The 22444-nt window shown below is 51.1% G+C and overlaps 1 protein-coding gene and 2 long non-coding RNA genes across 23 annotated transcripts in view; 1 reads left to right on the forward strand and 2 right to left on the reverse strand.

Moving 5' to 3' along the window:
* The window catches only part of PAX8 (paired box 8), a 56991-nt gene extending 35778 nt beyond the window's left edge, over positions 1-21213 (forward strand). For 6 of the 21 annotated variants that reach the window (XM_072770157.1, XM_072770161.1, XM_072770158.1 and 3 more), the window contains exons 7-12: positions 39-226; positions 4670-4793; positions 5202-5411; positions 12099-12200; positions 18461-18547; positions 20012-21213. In XM_072770157.1, coding sequence (XP_072626258.1) covers positions 39-226; positions 4670-4793; positions 5202-5411; positions 12099-12200; positions 18461-18547; positions 20012-20088 — 788 coding nt within the window. In that variant the 3' untranslated portion in view covers positions 20089-21213. Of the gene's footprint in view, positions 1-38; positions 227-4669; positions 4794-5201; positions 5412-12098; positions 12201-18434; positions 18548-20011 lie in introns of all 21 variants that reach the window. The other 15 variants (XM_072770154.1, XM_072770156.1, XM_072770163.1 and 12 more) reach the window with 12 other exon arrangements.
* Positions 1135-5732, reverse strand: LOC140601367 (uncharacterized). Its single transcript, XR_012004381.1, has 2 exons — positions 4781-5732; positions 1135-2168 (listed from the first exon to the last, which is right to left on the reverse strand). It is a non-coding gene; the product is annotated as an uncharacterized lncRNA (long non-coding RNA).
* Positions 9332-11304, reverse strand: LOC140601368 (uncharacterized). Its single transcript, XR_012004382.1, has 3 exons — positions 11184-11304; positions 9795-9856; positions 9332-9429 (listed from the first exon to the last, which is right to left on the reverse strand). It is a non-coding gene; the product is annotated as an uncharacterized lncRNA (long non-coding RNA).
* Positions 21214-22444: the final 1231 nt, after the last annotated feature.

A 22444-nucleotide genomic window follows, 5' to 3' on the forward strand; every position in this document is an offset into this window, starting at 1 on the left:
GGTCCCCTGAAAGCTCTCTCCCTGCCTGGGGATGCCAGGTGACCAGGACAGCTGCCGGCTGAGCATCGACTCCCAGAGCAGCAGCAGCGGGCCCCGCAAGCACCTTCGCACGGACGCCTTCAGCCAACACCACCTTGAGCCACTCGAGTGCCCATTCGAGCGGCAGCACTACCCGGAGGCCTATGCCTCCCCCAGCCACACCAAAGGCGAGCAGGTAAGCAGCCAGGTGAGCAGCCGAGGCAGGGACTGCAACACAGCACAGTCTCTGAAAGACTCCTGGTCTCCTAGTCAGCCTGCGGTCTTGCCACCAACGTGGCCAGAACCTGTGCCCGTGGCTTAGGGTCACATGCTTCCTGCAGGTCCAACCCCAACACAGATTTGACTTTACCAGATGCCGGCATCCTCCTCCTTCTCCCCACAGTCCTCCTGCCTTCCCCCCACCCTTAGCCTCTGAGCTCCACCCTTTCGGAAAGAGCAACACAACCAGGTGGCACCCTCCCTCTGTCCTCAGTGGCTCTCCCAGACCACAGGGGGAGGTCCCACAGCTCTAAAGCAGCAGCTCAAAGCCTCACACCATGACCTCAACCAGCACCTCCAGCCTACCTCTGGCCACTCACACCTGTACACCCTACAAGTGCATTACTGCATTACTCATGCTGCCAGGCATGTCATTCTTGTTCACACCTCTGTGCACTGACACACTGCATGCCCGCTACAGAGTGCCTTTCCTTCTACCTTTCTGCCTGGAAAAGTACTGCTTGGCCATTATGACTCAGCTCAAGCATCACTTACCCATGAATCATGCCCTGCCCCTCAGCCAATGCTTCATCTCTGTCTTGTCTGTGCTTCCGCCCATCCAACAGGTCACTCCAGCAACTTCTCACTATGTACTGAATTGTCCAGTGGACAGAGGTGTAGACCATGGGTTTCACAAGGAAGGGCAGCATTTCGAAGCTTGCTTTTTCTTTCTTTCTTTCTTTCTTTCTTTCTTTCTTTCTTTCTTTCTTTCTTTCTTCTTTCTTCTTTCTTTCTTTCTTTCTTTTTAATCTATGGCACCTAACATTGTGCCCCTCTTAGAACAGATACTCAGTAAAGGTGTCTTGGTGAGTGAGCTGAGAAATCCAGAACAATAAATTGCAAGTTACAGGGGAACTTTTATTTCCAGGGATCATGACAGGTGAAATGGTTTATAGTAGGTCAGCTTCTGGAAACAGCTAGCAGAGATGTCCTTGGTCTCCCCGAGCCCAACAAAGACTCCACGACTCTGACAGAACTTCCAGGACCATCCATCCATTTGTATCTCTCCACAGTAGCAACGGCTTCCACCCCCAACCCCCAACCCCTACCCCCTGGATCAACCAGCTAAGGAATTCCCTTAGGATGGGTGTGCTCACCCCACTTCGCTCATGCTGTCATTTAGTCCAGGAGTGAGGCAAGCCTTACGCCTTTAAAGTCTGAGCAGGACAATGTGGACGATGCCAATAACCAGCTGAACCACTGCCAGTGACCGTCTGGGCTGCTGGGCCTATGCCAGCACTGCAGCTGGGCAGGCAATCTGCGTCAGCGATTTTATCAGCCTGGGCTGTGGCAACCACGAGGGGGTGCAGAGAAAGCTGGCCGTCAGCAGACCTGGGGAGAGGGCCTTGGTGTTCAACCGGGAGTCGGCACATGGCTTTCTGAGGGAAGTGGAGCAGAAGCCGGGGGCTCACGGGAAGCCTGCTCTGTGGCAAGGAGCTGCACAGCCCAGGGTGCAAGGAGCAGCCGTCCCACAGAAACCCTGCTGCTGACACCCTGGCACCCTCTGGCTCACAGAGCCATTTCTTAGCTCCACTGCTGAGCTCCCAAAGGGCCCTGCTTGATTACAGGGAGACCCTGAGACCAGCCCCAAGCTGGCACATGCATGTGGGGAATCACGGTATTGGGGAGTCTTAGAGCCACAGGGATCTCAGGGATCATGGAGTCTAGTCTTTCCATTTGTGTGCCGATAACCCAAGTCCGAGAAGGGTAGACAGAGCCTGGGGGGAGCAAATGGTTGTGGAGCTCAGGTCTGCCGACCTGGTTTCATTCAGACTGGTCCGCTTGCGCACTCTGTTAGACACGCTGCTTCTGTCAGCTGGAGAAAGAGTTTGAAAACCATGGAACAGCTCCAAACCATGGAATAGCTCATCCTATGGATAAGGAAACCAATCAGCAGTATCCATCCATGATTCATTCCCTCCCTCAGCCCATCTTCTACTCGCTCATCCATTCACCTTGCCAGGTAGTGAGGGGCAGAGAGCATGCAGCCTGTGCCAAGGGCTCCTTGTGTCCAAGCTCCTGCCTTCCCTGCCCTTGGTGACTCGGACTGTGCTGTTGAAGGATACTCTGTGTGCCCTCACCTAGACACAGGAAGGCCCTCAGGCCTGGGGATCCGAGAGAGAGAGAGAGAGAGAGAGAGAGAGAGAGAAGCACAGGTCCTCATACGCGACCTCAGGAGGCAGGGAAGGCACAGCTATTTTTTCTGTAAGATCAATAAGGGAGAAAGTATTCAATAGAAACACCATGTGGCCTCACTTCTGGTTGCTATTTCACTACCAGGACAGTTAGGAGCAGCTCTTTGTCCTGTATTCTACAAGTGCAACAAGAAGCAGATCAGCAGAATGTGCATATTATGACAGAGACCAAGAATTTTGCAGCTTACGACTCTTCACAGAATTTGGAAATACTTTTTTTTTTTAAAAGATTTATTTATTTATTTATGATAGACATAGAGAGAGAGAGGCAGAGACACAGGCAGAGAGAGAAGCAGGCTCCATGCCGGGAGCCTGACGCGGGACTCAATCCCGGGACTCCAGGATCGCGCCCTGGGCCAAAGGCAGGCGCCAAACCGCTGAGCCACCCAGGGATCCCCAGAATTTGGAAATACTAACTCCCATTAGAGCAATGTATTGGGCATTCCCTGCAAAGCGTTTAATGTAGATATACGAAATCTCATTTAACTCTTACATCAGCCTAGGGACACAAATTCCATTCTCTGCCATAGAGGTGAGAAAGTCACGGCTCAAAGAGGCCACAGCGACCACAGCTACTTGGCTGGTCACTGTAGACCGAGGGCTGAAATTGGCCCAAGTACCAAAGCCACTCTGCACTCCAGTTCAAATTCAACCCCAGAAATAAATCCAGTCATGACTGGGATGACTGGTGGTTTCGGGGGGAATTGGGGATTTTTTTTCCCCACTGAATTGTCTGGATTTGGGAAAGCTGTAGGATTTTGAGTAGGAATTTGTTATTTGTTATTAAATCAACACACCCATAAGGCATTTTAAACTTTTCTTACACTCTCCAGAAATTAGGTATTTTGTTCAATTTCATTAAGCTGGGCTCTAAGCAACTCCACCCTGCCACAAAGCAGGCCCCCTCTGAAAGCGTGGAGCCAGAGCACCATTTAGTCAGTAATTGCGGCTAAACAATAATGGTGCTCTGGTGGCCTCTAGAATTGCCTGCAGCTTCCAAAAGTGCCCGGCATGCAACCAGAAAGTGCCAGCCCCTTGGAGAACCACGAACCCAGCTCCGTGGAAATCGTTGGAAGAGACTGCTGTTAGTGGAGCTGTTATGTAACCAGAGCATTCCTTGATTTTACCATTGCACATGGCTTCACGGAGTGTGTTTGTGACATGTGTGACCCACGTATAGGGGACAGGTGTGTGCTTGTGTGTGCTGTCTTGTCCTAAGGGAGGGAGTCACGGTGAGGGGTAGTGCACACTTACCCATCACTGCACTAGGGAGAAAGAAAACCCCACAGGTACTTGATAAAGTTTAAAAAACAAAACAAAAACAAAAACAAAGTATCATCTTCCAGGTGAACCTGTGAATTTATATTTACTGGATATAGAGGAGAGAAAGAAGACAGCCACCTGCTCTGGTGGGGTGTCATGCCTGCCACTTTACTGAAGGAAAGAGCACCTGGGGCAGGATCCAATGCCCTCAGTTTAGTATCTGTTTCATACTTCGCTGGGACACTTGACTCTCCGGGCTTCAGGCTCTCTACATATAAAACAGACACAATATTGCTTGCCTACTTGCCCGCGTCACAGGGCCCTTGGGGTCAGTGGACAGGATAACGTCAGCAAAGCTCTAATGTGTACTTTTTGCAAATGGATACGGTCATGATGTCATCCAGTTTAGTGCACCGTTTGGGAGTATAGACTTGAGAGCCCGACCCCCTAGGTTTCCGTCCTGGCTCTGCCCCCTATGGGAAGGTGTCAAGTTTCTTGGTCTCCCTGCGGCTGTGTTTCCTATCTGAAGAGGAATAACCTAGCGGATCCAGTGAAGACCTCTGAACCAGGCCACAGGCGGACTGCTCCAGCCCTGCATCCCATTCATTCTCTGTAGGTCCAGACCTACAAGGAGACAAGGAGGAAGGAGAGCACAGTCCAGCCAAGCCCTCAGGCCACCAGCGGACTCTGAATTCTAGGGCTGCAGGAGGGGAAGCTATGAGCCAGGGATTAGGAACAGTAGGGCTGTGAGTGGAGTCGGAGAGTAAGAATCTTAAGGGCTAAGTGGAGTTGAGAGAGAGCGCAAGGAAGGGCACAGCGAGGAAGGGCGAGTGTTTCGGGAGACTGGGTCTCCGCGGCCACGGCGAGGCCCACTGCCAGGGGCCTGGGTGCGCTGACCTGTCTTTGTTCCGCAGGGCCTCTACCCGCTGCCCCTGCTCAACAGCGCCGCCCTGGACGACGGCAAGGCCACCCTGACCCCTTCCAATACACCCCTGGGGCGCAACCTCTCGACTCACCAGACCTACCCCGTGGTGGCAGGTACGATGCCTGGAATGTCCTGGGCCATGCGCCCCGGCTGCACCGAAAGGCTGGAAGGCGGAGTGTGGCCGGCCCTGAGGGGGGCTAGGGCCCTGGGCCTGCGGAGAGGTGGGCTGTGCCGCCCGGGGCCTCCAGGTGGGTCCCCAGGTCCTGCCTGCAGCCCAGGCCCTGCTCCGGCCGCGGGGGGGAGGGGGGCGCACCAGCCCCCGCCGGTCGCCGAGGCACAGCAGGAGGCGGAGCTGCCCGCTCCCGCGCTCCCGCTCACTCTCCCGAGGCCCCCAGCGCAGAGAGGAGCCGCCTGCCCCAGCGCCCCGCCCGCACCCCCCACATCTCATGGCTGGGTTCGTGCATGTGCCCGCCCCATCATCTCACACCCCTCTCTCCTTGTTGTCTCCCTCCCTCCGGCAGATCCTCATTCACCCTTCGCCATAAAGCAGGAAACCCCCGAGGTGTCCAGTTCTAGCTCCACCCCTTCCTCTTTATCTAGCTCCGCCTTTTTGGATCTGCAGCAAGTCGGCGGCGCCGGGGTCCCAGCCGGTGCCTCGGTCCCGCCCTTCAATGCCTTTCCCCATGCTGCCTCCGTGTACGGGCAGTTCACGGGCCAGGCCCTCCTCTCAGGTACGACAGGGAGGTCCCGGGCCGTGCAGCTCTCGCGGGGGGAGGGAGGGGGGTCCTCAGGGCCGGCCACTATCCCCTGCTTTGGGGTCCAGCCCCCTCTCCGGCCCTCGGCCCAGTCCACCGTCACTCTCTTCCCTAAATCTTCCTGCAACTTTTGCACAAGCCGAGATGTGGTGCTCCCCTGCCCCGGCGGGGTCGGCCATGGGGGTGGGCAGGCACTCTGGGGATCCCAGGAAGTGGGGTGCCTGGCCGATTTCTAGAACCTCACCCCAAAGACCCACGGACGAGGAGACACCTTAAGGCCAGGAGCCAGGCAGTATAGAGCAGTGAACCCTTGGTCTGGATGAGAAACAAAAAAGAACTTTGGAGGGAAAAAGTCATTGGCTCTTGTAGCCAATTTCTGGATGGAATTTTTAAAAAAAACAGAGGGTCGGTCCCCATTGGATCCCCAGAGTGTAGCTCTCCTTGTACCCAGCTTAACAGGGTCTCCCTTGGAGAACACTGAAGCAGAGTAACTCACCAGCTTGAGAGATGGGAGAACAGGAGAACCTCCCATCAGGAACCTCATTGGCCTCAAAACGTTTAAAGCTGGAAGCACCTTAGGGGCATCTAGAGCAAATCTCTCCTTATACTGATGGGAACAGGCCCAAGAAGGAGAAGGGCCTGGTCATGGTTCCTGAATAGGCATGTGGCATCTGGCAGAGTCGAGGGCTCAGCCTGTGTGCACCGGCTAGGGCTCAGACCTCCCTAGCAGAATGACATGAGCCCATCCAGCCAGGGCCTGGGCAGCAGGCGAAAGAGTCCAGGTAGACATCTGGCTTGGGCAGAAGGCCTGAGATGGAGAGAAAAAAGGGAGCAGAGACCCATGATAGTCTTCAGATATCTGATGGGCTTCCACAGAGATGGGACTATTTTATATGTGGGCCCAAGGCATTGAACTAGAACACATGGAGGAAGCCAAAAGTGAGCCAGCCCTCTGGACCAGTGGTTTTCAACTTACTGGGCCTCAGAACGCTCTCTTGAAATGATAGCTTTTATAGAAGCCAGGTACCCAAACCAGACAAATGAAGAGCTACTCTGTTTGAAGTAGGGACTATGCCCCCTGAAAGCCCTTGGACTTGAAAACCACCAAACCAGAAGAATAAGACCTCTACCTGCCCAGAGGGACTCCAAGGTCATCTTGAATTTAAGTTCACAGACTCTGTCTCATAACTGACTCTACATATCCTGTCTGGCAGGCACCTGGGATTATTTTCTCTGTGTATCCCCACATTTAATGTGGGAAGCCCTCTTGGAAGGAGTGGGCACAGAGTTAAAGGGTTAACAAGGGAAGTCCAGTGTGTGGGCAGAGAGGCGGTGTTTTGGGGTATGGAGCAAGGAAGCAAATGTTGACTCAGAGTTCAAAATTTCAAAAGCGGGTGAAGTCAGTGGAGATGGGTCATTTGTTTTGACCAACGTGATTAAAGGAGAAAAATCTGTGAGCTGAGTGGAATGATGTCAGCTAGAGAAAATGGGATAGGGAGGGTGAGAGGGGAGCCAGGGAGTAAAGAGACTCACATCCACTGTGGGGTGGAGAGGCCCAATCACTGGGTGAGGCTGCCTGCTTTGTGTGAATGGCAGGCCCCGACCAGGAGGGCTGCAATAAGGCAGGCAACGGCTAAGGTGTGGGAAAATCATGTGACAATGGGGAGCAGGACTTCAGTTACTATGTGAGTTGCCCAGAGACTTGGCAGGCCCACTTGAGTGGAGAGGGAAGGGCAGATAGCAGTAGGAAGTGGTCTTGGATATTTGGAACAGCCCAGAGCAAACTCCCTACCCCAAAGCCCCCATACTTTCTCTCTTCTCTGTCACCCTGTTAGGGCTTCAAGCACTCCCTATCAATATGCAATCAAACCAGGATGCCACTTCCAACCTCTGTCAGTTCTTAGTTTAGTAGGCATGCCTACTCTTCAGACCAACTGCCAGACTGGAAGGTCATCTACCGCATGGGGTAAAGAAGCTGGCAACACATGCCAGGGGACAGGGTATGATCCCTGTGAAAGCCAATGGTGAGCTGCAAGGCCCAGCTCAAGAACTTGAGGTGGCACCAAAGGCAGGTGCTCTGAGAAAAGCAAGAGGTGCCCAGGCTTAGAGAGACTGGGTCCAGGCAGGTTGCCAAGAGCAGGAAGCAAGTCAGGACTGCAGTTCAGAGTAAGGCCAGCTCTGTGGCTTGGGCACCAAGTACATGATGGCTGGTGTCCATGCAGAGCCCAGGGTGTTGAACTGGAGCTCCCTGAAGACTGTCCACCTGCAGCCTATGGTCAAGAAGGGACCTAAATACCTACCACGTGGCTGAGCCATGGTGAGCAGGCTGGGAGGACATCCAGAGAGAAGGAGGATTAGGAGGAAGGATCTCAAGAGTCTGAGGGGCTAGAAACCGATCCAAGGGAGGAAAAGGTGAACTTAAAGAAAAGGTAACCAAGACTAAATTATTCTGAGGGAGGGCTGCAGACAAGAGGAATAGGCAGGCCAGGTGAGTTTTCATTCCAGATTCAGCTTGGCCCTCACCTCCCAGAGCCCTCCTGGCTCTCCTCCTCTGAGTGGCTTCCTAAGGACCCTCCCTGCTGCTTCATGGTCTCCTCCTGGGGTCACTTCTATTCCTCACCCAGTGGCTTTGATAGCACAATTTCCAGGGTGACTGCCCTTCTAAGTCTCAGCTTCTCCCAACTCAGAAAAAGAAGAAGCATCAGAGTTTGGGAAACAATAGGATTGCCCCTAATATTCCTGCCATTTCCCTTCAAATGCCCCAGTCTGGGTCCCCACACACTTGTAAGAGTGATATCGAGGTTGTCCCTGCCCTGGATGTTTCAGGGCTGATTCCAGCTCAGCTGATCAGAAAGCTCTGAGTTTGGTTTTATCATCAAACAGTCCATTACCCGCCTCCATTCTTTTGTGAGGAATTATATTTAGTCCTGCCAAAGAGATTTCTGGATTGCTATAAATTTTCTTTGCTATCAGAACAAGATAAGGAATTGAAAAGGGTCACATAGAGGGCAGACATCAAAGTGGGCAAATAAAATTGTCTGAAATCACCTCTACCCTCTGAATTCCTCCAAGGAATGCCCCCAATATTTAGAACATTTACCAATATTTCTGGGGTGCTAGTGTTTTCTTATAGAACCCCACTTCACAGCCAGCCAACATGGACCTGTGTCTACATCACCTTCTGAAAAACAAGGCCATGTTGAGATATATTTGAGTACAGAGGAGTTACAAATCAAAGAAACTAGTGATGAAGAGCCTTAAAAATAAGTAAGTCAATTAAAAGTCACAGGCCATTTTGGAGTGCATCTACCTCATGGCTTCTGTGGCTTCATTTCTGAGAAGGTTGTGAGGTTCTCGGCTTTTTGGAAGAAACCATGTATTTAAGGAACTGAAACAAAGTTTTGAAGGATTGATAGGAGAGTTTAAGGTACCACATGCTGGGTGAGAGCCATCCTATAGAAAGTCCTCCTAGGCTTTCCAGGAGGGCCAAGTTTCATGGACACTTTTGGGGTCTCCTCCAGCATTTGATTCAGAAACCTCTGCCCCACTGGGAGAAAATTTGGTGACCAAGGAGAGATGAAGATTAAAATCTCAGAATTTAAGTGAGTGAGGTTGATGAATTTTTATCTAAGAGCAGTCTAAGGGCTAGTTTCATGGGATGGGGTCCCACAGGGCAACTGTGACTTCATTAATTTGTGGCTTCAGGGGAGCACGTGCCCTAGTGCTCTGCCCATGGAGCCACAAAGGTCAAGAAGCAGTAGGGTCAGTTGATGGACAGGGATGGAGAAGGGCTAGAGAAAGGAGAGTGTGAGACCACAGGGCTCCAGGGCCAAGGGAGCCTTGGAGAGCACCTAGGCCAGTACCAACAAAGAGGTGGCCTAAGAGTCAAGACTTACCTCCTCACCTCCAACCCCAGTCACGGTAGACACAGATGCAGCCTCAGAATCCTGCTCAACACATTGTGTCTGCAAGTGCTGTCTCTCTCTATCTCTCTCTCAGAGGAGGAAGCAGGAAGAGGAAAGAGAGAAGGCATCGAGCTTGAATTAGCCATCACCGTCTTCCATCACTCTTCTATGCATGCACCTGTCTATCCTCTGTATCCCTACTGCTCTCACAGGCTTCTTGTCCCCCCTTGCTCTCATAGGCTCCAGTACCTGGCCAAGTGCTTCATCTGAGGGCCGAGGGGGCTGGGTCTGATAGCTGATAGTACTGCAGTCTTCTTCAAAGAAAGACCAGATTTTATCTTGGTATAGATCCTGCATATTTTCCTACTTCTAAATATACTAAAATTTCCTTGCCTCACCTGGGTTTCCAATCCTTCATTTGTTCGGGACTTTGGGTCAATTGAACTGAACCCACCTATAAAATTCCAGTAGATTTCACCCTCTTTGGTCCAACACCAACCATAGCTGCCCTTCATACTAGAAGTCAAACAAATTAGGAGGTGATATTCATTTTTATGAAAACAATCACATAGTTTTAAATAATGATCATTGATGGCTCATTTCAAATAGGACTTATTCTATAATGGTTCCCATGACATGTCACAATTTATGGAATTTGTCCATTGCACCACTCAGTGCCCACCTGTAACATGAAACCCTGGCTCTGAATTATGCTGATAACACCATAGCAGTAGTAATAAGGTGCACAAGGCTACTCTTACTCTTTTTCTCACATTTTGCACATGAAGAAACAAGCTTGGGCACATAGGTGGCTGGTTGAAGGGCATTTGGAAAATTAGCTATAGAAGCAGGATAAGGACTGAGGTCCTCTGCTTCCTAGACCCTTCCATCCAGAGAAAGAGCAGAAGACCAGAAGGCGTGGTCTTGTTTGTTAATCCCTAGGCTTGGCTCCACATGCTCATCCCAGCTCATGCCCCATCTTGATTTAATGGCTGGTCTTGCTAACTTAGCATTCTTACTCACTGCTGTATCCCCAGTACTCAGAAAAAGTGCCTAGGACATTATACTTACTAATAAATCTTTACTGAATGCACAAGTTGTCTTCAGGGTAAGAGGTAAGACTTTGTCACTCTGGTATTGACAACTCATAAAATTCCACAGGACATACCTTCCCTTTTAATATTCCTGGCTACCCCCTGAAGAGTTCAAAGCATGTAGGACCCTGGGGGGACCTCAGGGAGAAAAGTGGGACAAGCAGTAATGTAGAGGGGATGACCTTGGCAAGTTGGTTGACAGGCTTACAGGGAGTCCATATAAGCCCTAGGAGAAAAATAGCCCTCAGCATGGAAGAAGCAGAGGCATTTGGGTAAAATGGTCAGAAAAATTGAAACAGAGAGAAATTGAACAGAGAGATTCTGTTCAATTGAGTTGAGAGAGATTCTCAACTCAGGGTGATTTTACATAAGGCAATATTTGAAGATATTTACGATTGTCACACTGCGGTGTGGGAACTGCTACTGACATCTAGTGAGTTGATACCACGGATGCTGCTGAGCATCCTGCAGTGCATAGGATGGCCCCACACAAAGAGTTATCTAGCCCCAATTCAGTGGTGCTGAAGCTGAGAAAGCCTTTAAGTATCACCAAGAGCTGCGATGACAAAATAATTCATCATTCACACTGGGGCATTTGAGAGTGAAATGGACATTATTAATAAATATGCTGGGACAGTGGTCATAACCTGGACAGGTGTGGGCAAACCAGGTTGTATTGCCAAAGATCTTTGGGTGAGGGAGAGTCTGATCTGGGCCTGCAGGATATCTCGGCTCTGGAAGAAACTCACCTAGTCAGATGGAGCCTCCAAAACGGGAAGGCTCGACTTCCAGGTGTAAGGAAGAGGTGGAGCCAGGGAAATCAGGTCTCTACAGAGCTGCCTCGCTGCCACCAAGGCAAGGGCATTACCTACAAATGATAGAGAGAGATGGGTGCCTGTTTGGCTGAAAATGTTTTTTTCCCCTTTCAGGAATGGACTTGGCAGATATGTGGTTCATGTTCATGTATAAACACTAAATATCTCTCAGCCCACATCTCCTTTCTAGGTCAGGAATAGCCAATAGATTTTGTGTCCTTTACAGCTCTGATAGGTTGTATCCACCTGGAAGGCCAGGTTGAAGAGACCAATGCCCTCTCTGGTCCACTGGAAAAGAGTACAGTGATTGATTAGCAATGTCTGCCACAGGTCCAAGAAGGGTAGTTAAGGATGGTGACCAAAAGGCCACACCTGGGCCATCCCTTGTAGGGCCTTGTTCTTGATCCTCAGAGCTGGGGCTGGAAGAGCATAAGGTCTGAGCCCAGTAGCCTCTAATGTATTACTTAGGCCAGCTGCACCCACTGCTGTGCTGGACACCAAGGGATAACAAAGACCCAGAAGACCAAGCCCCCAGTCTTCCTCCAATACCATGACATTTTTATGGGTGAATTAAGATTCATGCAAATAAAATCATTGGAGGACGGGCCACAGTACAGGACTGCAATAGGCAGTGCTCCCTGTGTGGTGGAGCCTGTGTCCTCTGGAAGGCCAGACACAGGCAGAAGCTTGAACTCAGAGGACGGAGGAGGGGGAAGTGGGTTCTGGAGAATGGCTTTGGAGAGAGTGGCCATGGCATGAGGAAAGACTTGCTGAGCCTCAGGGAAGCAAGACAAGAAGTGCAAGAACCCACGATGGCCTAACTAATGGCTCCTTGCTGTGTTTTTCCAGGGAGAGAGATGGTGGGACCCACACTGCCCGGATACCCACCCCACATCCCCACCAGTGGACAGGGCAGCTATGCCTCTTCTGCCATCGCAGGCATGGTGGCAGGTAAGGGGACGGGCTGGGCAGGAGGGGAGTGCTACAAATAGGAAGTGTTGGCCAAAGGTGAAGCAAGAGGGGACAGAGAGGTAGGGTGCGCCCCATGCATCGATTTCCCAAAGAGCACATCTTGTATATGCCTGGAGCCAGGATTTTGCTGTGGTTCTAGCTCCTTAACTCTCCCCCACTCAGCCTCCTTCTTCCCACATGCTCCCAGATTCCTCATGATGAAATGGGCAGACCTGAGACAGACCAATGTTCAGATCTAAGCTCTGCCATTTCTTCCACTGACTCAGTGAGCCTTGATGGACAGCGCTCTAGGGGTCCGCAGAACAGTATGAGCTAAACACCAGCCTGGCACTTGAGCAACCCACGGTCTCCCAGTTATTTCACTCTGATGAATCTGTATGCCCTTTCTGTAAAATCTGAGTATGAATGGTGTTGGTGATGATGATGTTGAAGATGATTGAAATATACCTTCCATTACACCCCGCACTCAGCCCTGCATGGGTGAGACCGAAGTTCTGGATACTCCAAAGGTACTACAGGGAGATAAGCTGGGAGGATTTCTCCATCATCATTTGGATTGTCTTGGATTCCTGCCTGCCAGTCCTTTGGGTTCCTTGTCTACCAGCATGATCATCACCTAACAGTGACCCAGAGTGTCAAGCTCTAGGCAACTGAGGAGGACAAGGAGAATGTCTTTGTTAGAGTCACACTCACTTTTTTAGGAACCACATGGGAAGGACCCAAGGGTGGATAGAGCAGAATCGAGTCATTTCTACTGCCTCTAGAGGCCCAGGACCTGGAGCTTCTAGAACAGGCTCTGAATCAGGGCATCTGTGACCCCCATGCCAACCGTGGGTCAGCCTCCATGGCTCTGACCCCAGAGACTTAGCACATTCACCCAGGCCTGCTTCCCTCCCTCCCTGACAGAGGTTATTCTTTGCCAGCCACCCACTCTGGGTTCCCTGTGCTGCAGGTGGGCTGGGCTCTCCTGGGTAGAGGGAGGAGAGGGAGAAGGGGGAGGGAAGGAGGTCTCTGCACTCCCTGGGAACCTGCTGAGCTGGCACTTGTTGCTGCCTGGTTACCGTGGCGATGTGCTTAATGCAGCGTTGAAAATACAGAATACTGACTCCTCTCTCCCTCCTGGCCCTGGACTCCCTCCCTCCCTCCTTTCCTCTTCTGGAGCGTGAAATGAGATTGGTCAAGATAAAAAAGGAAAAGATTCGGTTATTTTTTTAAGAGTGTGGATAATGGGGCCTCTCAATCAAAATCCCAGGCTCCAGTCGGCTCCCCCCATCCCCCTTCCAACCTCTCCACCTTCCCCTGCCGCCTGCTTAGAGGAGGAGGAGGAAACATAAAGCACAGGGCTTTTCTCTTAATTATGAATCATTCCCTGGGGCCAGGCCCAGGGCAAGGGGGTCCTGGGGCCTGGAGTTTGACCTGTGAGGTAGCTAGAAGGTTTGGGCCTCTCATCAAAGGCCCCCAGGTGTTTCCAGAAAGATCTCATCCTGAGTGAGTGTTGTGGAAAAAAATAGCACAAGTGTAGCATCAACTACCAGTGAATTGCAAAAAGGGGTGGACCTTGCCTTACACAGGGCATGGGCTCCCCACTAAGTTATGTGTAAATTAGTTTTCAGAAAATGCAATACTATTTAAATGCATCATCTGGTTCCTAGGAACTCCATGGTACAAATGAATTCTTAAGGAACTGTTTTTTTCATAAAATATTATTCGTCCATCCCTTACCAGTAGCCACAATCTCCCAGTGAACTGAATGGCGATTCCTTCCATTACAATTAATAAACCTTCACTGAGCACCTACTGCGTGCCAGGTTCAGAATACAGGCTTAAAACAAGGCATGCTAATGACATTCCTCAATCATTAGTGGAAGGAAGGCAAAGATAATTTATTATGTACTTCTGTGTGCCTGGTCATTCATAGATATAACTTTCTTGTTTAATCCTCACATAAGACTAGGAGGCTGATATTATTCTAGTTTAATAAAAATAAGGAAACAAGCTTAGTGTGTTGAGGGTCTTAATGAACTATACTACGTGGCTGAGCTGTTCATTAACACAGGTCTTTTTGAATTCAAATCTGGGGCTCTTTCTACCATACCACACTGCCTCCCATAATACTAGAAATAACAACACAAGCTATAAGAAAGCAACACAAGAACAGGACCAGGACAGACTTCTCGTATCCACTCATCTTCTGTTTTGCCTTCTCATAGTGGTGGTAGTTGCTCCTGCCCCATTAACAGAGTTGATGACCCTCACACCAGCTCTAGGGCTGAACTGGCAACTCCAGATAGATGGATCCATCCATCCATCTACCCAGCTTTCCATCCATGCATCTTTATACACATTTTTCCATCTATCCGTGAATCTTCTTACCCATTTTTCCATCCTTCCATCATCCATCTTTCCATTCTTCTTTCTTCCCATCCATTGTTCCTTCTATCCATTCATCTATCCGTCCTTCCTTAGATCCATCCTTTCATTGATCCATCCATGCTCCATCCACTCATCCATTCACCCATCTAACCATCTATCCATCCATTCATCTATCTGTCTATCCATATATGCTTCCACACATCCATTCCTTCACCTACCCATCTTCCCATCCTCCATCCTTACCCAATCTTTCAACCATTCTTGCATCCTTCCATACATTCACCTCTTTTTCACCTAGTAAAAACTGGTTGAGTACTATGGTATAGGATGCTGGGGGATATAGCCTTGAACAAGGCAGGTCCCTCTATTCATGGAGCTTACAACCTAACAATGGAGAAAAAAAGTACAGTAAACAAGTCAATGAATTAATAAACAAGATAATTTCAGATAATGATAAGTGCCATGAAGACAATAAAATAGAATGATGTCATAAAGAGCCACAGGGAGAGGAGATAACTACTTTAGATTGGATGAACAGGAGAAACCTCTCTGAGAAGGTGTTCAAAGTGGTCAGCCAAGTGATAAACTGGAGCAAACCATCCCCAGCCCAAAAGAACAGCAAGTGCAAAGGCCCCAAGGCAGGAACTAGTTTAGCATGATCACACTAAAAAGGGGGTGAGTATACCCAAGAACAACAAGTGAATGGGGAAAACACTATAAAGTGAGAGGATCTGGGAAGTGGCTTGGTCAAATTTTAAGACTACCCAGGCAGCTGGGAAAACACATTGTAGATAGTCAAAAGTAGAAGCATAGAGACCAATTAGAGGAGGGACAATTTCAATTGTTCATTCAAGACACGACGGTGGCTTGAGCTGGGGAGGTAGCAGTGAGGGAAGAGAAAAGAGACACTGAGGATTATTTAGTGGTACAGCCAACAACACTTACTGGTGAATTGGCCATAGGGGTTCCAAAATAGAGGGTACAAGGATGACTCCTAAGCTTGGGGCTTGGGAAAATGCATGACTGGTGGTGGTGGCAAGTATATATGTGGGAGACCTGGAGAGGAAGATGTAGAATGTGTGGCTGGTGGAAATCAAGAATTCTATTGGGCCATAATAGAATTGAGACACCTCCAGATACCCAGTTTAATAAGTCAGTAGGCACATGATATATGTCTGAAGTCAGGAAAGAATTCTGGCCAGGGCATAAATTTCAGCCATTACACTGAGCTGTTATTTAATGCCAAGGAATTAGACAAGATCACTAGAAAGAGAATGTGGATGGAAAATCACAGAGGGCTCACAAACCAAGCCTTCAGCATTTAGAGCTTGAACAGAGAAGAAACCACCAAGGAGAGTGAGTGGGAGAGGACAGTGGATCTGATAGCAGAGGCATCATGAAACCCAAAGGTGTAGAGGGAGCAATGACCTGAATCACAGTCAGCAAGGAGGTTTGGCGGGGGGGGGGGGGGGGGGGGGGGGGGGGGGGGGGGGGGGGCGGGGCAGGCCTAGAAGTGACCATTGGAATGATCAGGGTGGAATTTGTGGGATTTCAGAGGATCATCACTGGCCCGATTGGACAGGAATGAGGAAGTGAGGGCAGACATCAGGAAGCACAGAAAGCTTCAGGGAGCTGGATGTGGGGCAGCGAGACAATTTTTAAAACAGAAGATGGCAGAGCATGTTTGCCAGCTAGAGAAAGTGGTAAATTAGGAAGGGAGAAATCAATGAAGCAGAAAAATGGAAGGGATAGATTGTAGGGGCCAAGTCCTTGGAGAGGTGAGTGGGGTGGGGTGGGATGCAGAGCAAAGAGGATGGGTTGGGCTTTTGTGGGTGCAGGGACATTTCATCCACCATGGCTGCAGGCTGGTTGACAGATCTTGTGCTGGGAAGATGCTGCACCCAGGTGTGTGCTGCCTCCTGAGCCCAAAGCCCTACGCCACCTTCTGGGTGCCTGAAGCACATAGGTACTTGGTGAATGTGTGTTCAATAAGTGAGTGTGTGAGTGAGTGAAGGCATGAATAAGTGAGAAAATGAGAGAGGAAGCCCTTTGTATTTTCCACCTCTATTTCTTTGGAGCCAGCAGTGTTTGGCACCAGGTGGAGGGAAAGGCACGTGGCCCTGGCTGTGGAGCCCAAAAAGAATCCACTTCTTCCTAGGGTGCTCTGACACCAGGCAGTTCTGAGGTACACCAGCCGTAAGTGGAGAACAGTTAGCACTGTTGGATTCAAGAAAGAGCCCTGGAGTAGGAGCTAGGGACCATGGTTCTAGCTCTAATTGAACATGGACCTGGGACAAATGTCTTTCCCTCTCTAGAGAGCAGCTTCTTCATTTGTGATCCTCTGTTGAGCTTTATTCTAGCACTCGCTTATTGGGAAAATAACAAAAGCTAGCATTTTTGGAGTGCTTTTCATATACCAAGTGTGGGGCTAGCCATTTAATGTATATTCTTTAATTTCATCCTGAATAAACCCCATGAGATGGGGACAATAATTTTCCCCCATTTTACAGATAAGGAAATCAAGGCAACTTGTCCAAGGTTACACAGCTAGGAAGTAGGGAGCAGGGATTTGACTTCAGGCAGGCAGGCTTGAGAGCCAGGCAGTTTTCAAGCTTCCTTTCCAGAGTCTGAAAGAGACCAGGAGCCACAGAAGGCACTCACTTCCCAATAGCAACGAGGTTTTGAAAGGCAATGCTGACGTTCAAGGGATGGCAGAGTTGGCAGGAACCTGGCTTTGGAGAGGTAATTGGCTCAGAAACACATAAAGGGATTATCTGGAATCCAGAGTTAAGAGCCCTAAGGTCAAGTTCTACTCTGCCATTTACCAACGCTGTGATTTGAGGGAAACTGCTTAATCCTGCCGCACTCATCTTCTAGAAATTGGTGGTATTAATGGGTGCTTCATATGATGCTTGAGGATAAGGGAGCCTAGTGTGTGGGAAAGCGTTTTGCAGACTTTAAGCTCCCTACCAAGTACCGATGGTAATGGACTGGTCTGCATGGCTTTGTTGCTGTTGTTTAAGGGAATCCTTACGAGATTTCTTTGGAAAATCATGCCTTTGGTAAACCCAAAAACTCACTCACAGAGGTGATCTGATTTCTCACCCAATGTCCGGACTACCTTTCAAAATCTCATCTGCTATTGGGAGCCAAGTGACTTCTGTGACTCCTGGTGATCTGATTTACTTTGTTTAAATTCATGCACTGAGTTTGCTTCAAGTGCAAATGGAATGGGAGTGGGGGCGTCCTCAGAACAAGTCCCAGGACACAGAGGTCGGCGCCCTGCAGGGCTCTTCCCTCTGCTCCTTCCCCTAATCCCCTGCACCCCTCCCCTCACTGCCACTGCCCCCCACACACCCGTCCCTAACAAACTCAGACCTAGGGAGGCTAAAAAGTCTATAAATGCTGATTCCTCCTCCTGCTGTTTCTGACCTCTCTCACTCCCTTCAGCCCCTTCTGGAACAGCCTTCTGCCGGAGGTCCAGGCAGCAGAAAAGGTGGCTAGAACCTGGGCGCTAGGAGTCACAGCACAGTTTCCAAACACCACCAAACCCTTCTGCTGTGTGAGCTTCTTCAGATCTCCAAGGCTTAGCTTCTTTACCTGGAAGACGGGCATTATAGTATTCCCTCCTTCCTGGGATAGCTGGGAGGTCTGAGCTTGTCAGGGCAGTGACCCTGATACCTGGCGATAAAGGGCCCTGTCCAAACTGATGCAGACTTAAGGGCCCCCGAAGAGTGGATCAAGAGGCCTCTGAGCTCATGCTGTCCCCGGGCCCAGTGCCCAGCCCTGCAGACCCTCGTCCCAGACCCCCAAGCCTACATTGGTGTGTCCACCTCACAGGCCTCTCACCTGTGTGCCTCCAACAGGAAGCGAATACTCTGGCAATGCCTACGGCCACACCCCCTACTCCTCCTACGGCGAGGCCTGGCGTTTCCCCAACTCCAGCTTGCTGAGTAAGTCCCCCTGGGGTCACCCAGGCCCTCTGCTACGTGGGGCAAGGTTGGGGGACAAGGCGGGGCCGAAAGTCTGCCTCAAAGGCAGCCAGGATGCCCAGGTTAAATGGAGGGCCTGGGGAGACAGGTGTTCTTGGCAGTCCAAGCAGGTGGAGGGAAGGCAGAGGACCCGGCTGTTTGGAGGGAGAGCACATAAGCAGGAGACTTCTCTGCATCATTCTCTCTCTTACTGCCTGAGGCCATGTCTCTGAAATCTGTTTTTCATAAGATTTGGGGCTCAGGCCTTGGGAGGGCAAGGGTGAACTCAAGAAACGTCTCAGAGTGGACTTCTTGCCTTCAGGGGCTCATAGTCCAGCAGCAGGGACACTGAAGTGGGGGCGCCCTGCAGGAGCACCAACTGCCCTCCTGCCTGGGAGCATGCTGTTGGCAAACAGGGCCAGCCTGTCGCACACATTAACCATCTAAGTGGTGCCCCAGAGCTCATTATTCCACGCGGAAACCCTTCCACTGGGATCTTTTGTTCATGTGTCTGATATTTGGCTTGAGATGTGAATGGGCACCCTTTGGGAGGGAGATCCAGAGAGTAAGCTCTGGGCTACTCTTCACTCCTCTCTTGCCCTGGGGCTATAGGCTGGGTAGAGACGCTTTTTTAGGAAACCAAGCCCCATAAATGGGGAACTTGAGGAATTCCACTAGAGTCTCCCTTGAGGGTCTCAGAGCAAATCTGAGCCCAAGAGAAGCAATGGAGCAAGTGTGGCCCACCCATGGGTGCCATCACAGGCCAGGTAGGACCATCCATTTCCTAGGACCCACCTCCCCTCTCCTGCCATTACCTCTTGGCATTCCAGAAATGACTGGGAGAGTTGCTAACCTGGGTTTGCCAGATGGGTTCAACTGCAAGCCACTTTTCTGTTCAGTTGCGCCAGAAAGGAATGAAGGGGGCTGAGCTGGGCCAGGTGGCAGGACACCTCCCTGCCAAGCCTACCTGGGCTGCCCATCCTTCAGGTGGGCAGAGCCTCCCCGTGGAGGCCCTCAAATACACATCCTCCGTGGCCAGTCAGGATTCTAATCCTTGGCCCTAAAAGGAAACTTTTCTGACCTCGCACTATTTGGGTAAGGTTGGGGAAGGCCACAGGGACCCCCCAGTGTGCTTGGTTCTCCAAGATTCCAGATGCAACTGCTCTCAATTGCCCTCTCCCTGAAACGAGGGTGTTGAAGGTCAAAGCAGTCATGGGAGGAGGGGCAAGAAGCCACAGTTCTCATTCTGGCCAGAAACCCAAAGGTGAGGCCAGAGAAGGAGGAAATAGGGCCAGAGAGGAGTTAATCTTTGATGATCAGATAGGCCAGAGGGGTAGATGATTAACTTGTGTTGTCTTCAAGGTTAGCAGATGCAGGAGAGGCTATGGTGCAATTTCCCCTTCTGACCAGCAGTGTTGTTGTTATTTTTTTTTTTAACATGTCCAGGTTCCCCATATTATTACAGTTCCACATCAAGGCCAAGTGCGCCACCCACCACCGCCACGGCCTTTGACCATCTGTAGTTGCTATGGGGACAGTGGGAGCAACTGAGCAACAGGAGGACTTGGCCTGGGACAGGCCCCAGAGAGTCACACAAAGGAATCTTTATTTATTACATGAAAAATAACCACAAGTCCAGCATTGCGGCTCACTCCCTGTGTGGTTGATTTAATGAACCATGAAAGACGGGATGACTTTGGAGAAGGCCAAACTGTCCTCTAAAACTCCTTAATGAGGGGCAGGAGTCCCAGGGAGAGAGAACTGTCCCATTCCAAAAGATACAAAATTGGAGGAGAAATATGGAGAGAAGAGGGAGCAGCCGAGGAGCTTGCGAGGGATGACACTTGGGCGCCTGATGGGCTTCAGGCCACACAGAGGCACCCATGGCTCTACCATCAACTCGCTCTTGCAGGCGCGGGCTGTGAGCACGCCTGTCCAGCCCACACACTGCAGCCGGGCACCAGGGCTGTCCCTCACAGCCCCACGGAGAGTCCTGTCCGGCTGCCCCACAGCTGAGACTCCTGCTGTCCACCTCCTCCACCCAGCTTGCTTGGCTCTTCTGCACCTCTCTCTTGGCCAGGGCTAAGGGCTGGGTGGAGTGGAAGCCAGAAGCTCCACCTGGTGGTCATCGGGCCTTCCTTTTGCCTGCTGCTGAGAATGTGTGAGCACCCCCCAGGTTCTCCTCCGATGGATCATTCCTTCGCAGCCAGACCAACTGACGACAGCTTGACAGACATTCCCAAGGGCCCCTGCGGCTCCTGGGGAGTGAGCTCCAGCCCTGCCCCCGGGCAGAGCAAGGCAGTATTGCTGGGGACCCACTTCCCTCCCTCGACAGCCCCTGCCAAGCCAGGTATGCGGCCTGCAGCCCCAGCCCACAGCAACCGAAGAGTCCCTGTGGCAACCCCCCCGAAGCCAGCATGGAGGTGCCCTTTCCGGCCCCCCGCAGCCCTTGCCCCCAAAGCCTGACTGTAAATACTGTAAATGAAGCTCTGTTTGGGTCAAGCTTCCCTCTTTCCACCCCCAGACTTTGGCCTCTCAGTGAATTGTCTCCCTGCCATGTCGGGCTTCTCTCCTTGATGCTTCTTCCTTTTTTTTAAAGACAACCCACCATTACCACATAACTCAATAAACCATTACTCTTCGTCTCAGGCTTTGCAGTCAGCTGGGGAAGGAAGCACCCTGGGTCTGGGCTTTCTCCAGAGAACCTCAGAGCCCAGTGGCCCATGAGCTCACTTTGGGGGGTGGAGAGTTGAAGGGCCTTCTGCTGCCCAGGAGCCCTGACTTAGCATCCTCTCTCTCCCTCTGTTAACAGCACAGCCGGGCAGCCACTTATCCTAAGCTTTGATTTCCACTGTGAATGAATGCGAGGATAAAATGAGCACATGGCACGTGCCGGGCCAATCAGAGACTCCCCACAAGTAGTTGCTCTTGTTATTCACAGGAAGCCAGAGAATCAGTGGGGAGGATTGGTGAAGGTTCTGGGAACACTATACTCTGGAGCCCACTTACCAGCTCCCATGTCCCCTGTGCTGTGAGAGGGGGAGGGGAGGAGACGCTTCCTGGGCTCTACTGTGTGCCAGGCTCAGTGTGAAGGGCCTCGCATAAATTAAGGTGGGATTAGCCCCATTTTGCATTTGAGGAAACTGAGGCTCAGACAGAATGAAACAACTTGCCCAAGGTGGGGGAAGTGCTGGATTCAATCAAGTCCTCTTGGAAAGACTGAGCAAGAGGCCAGGAAAGGCCGAGGGAACCTGCAGGGACATCAGATGATCCCTGTGTAAGAAATTCTGGAGAACAGGGGTCACATAAAATGGTGGCCACAAGGGCTCTGCCCCCATCAGGGCACTTGGCCTGTTGGCACTCCCCCTCCCCCCGCCCTGCGTGGGGTGCAGTGGGAACAAGGGGCGGGGCTCTGGAGCAGGGCGCCCAGGTGAATGCTAACAGCAGGGCAGATGACTGAGATGGAGTCAGATGAAGAGAGGACTCCTCACCCACCGGGCATTCCCTGGTGACTAGGGAGGGCTGAGGAGGAGAGATAGGGCTTTTACCCCACCCCTGGTCCTCCCTAAAGAGAGGCCAGGGATGCTCACTGACCATGGCACGAGAGTAGAGCCATGAGACTGTCCCACAGAGAAAACCTGTCTCTTCTCTTCCGAGGGGATCTAAGATGAGCCTCATTTTCCAGTAATAGCACTTCCTTCCAGCTACAAGCATGGGAGCAGGACTGAATCCCATCGTATCTGAAACGCCTTGTCATCCAAACTCTCAGTCCCCGAATGCCCTAAGATAGCCCCCAACCTGGTTTGGGAGCAACAATTACTGCCCCCGCCAACCATCCAAGATCACTTTGAGAGGCATGGTGCCCCAGGGAGCCTGCAG

The sequence above is a fragment of the Canis lupus genome, chromosome 12 (genome assembly GCF_048164855.1).
Source record: "Canis lupus baileyi chromosome 12, mCanLup2.hap1, whole genome shotgun sequence".
NCBI lineage: Eukaryota > Metazoa > Chordata > Mammalia > Carnivora > Canidae > Canis > Canis lupus.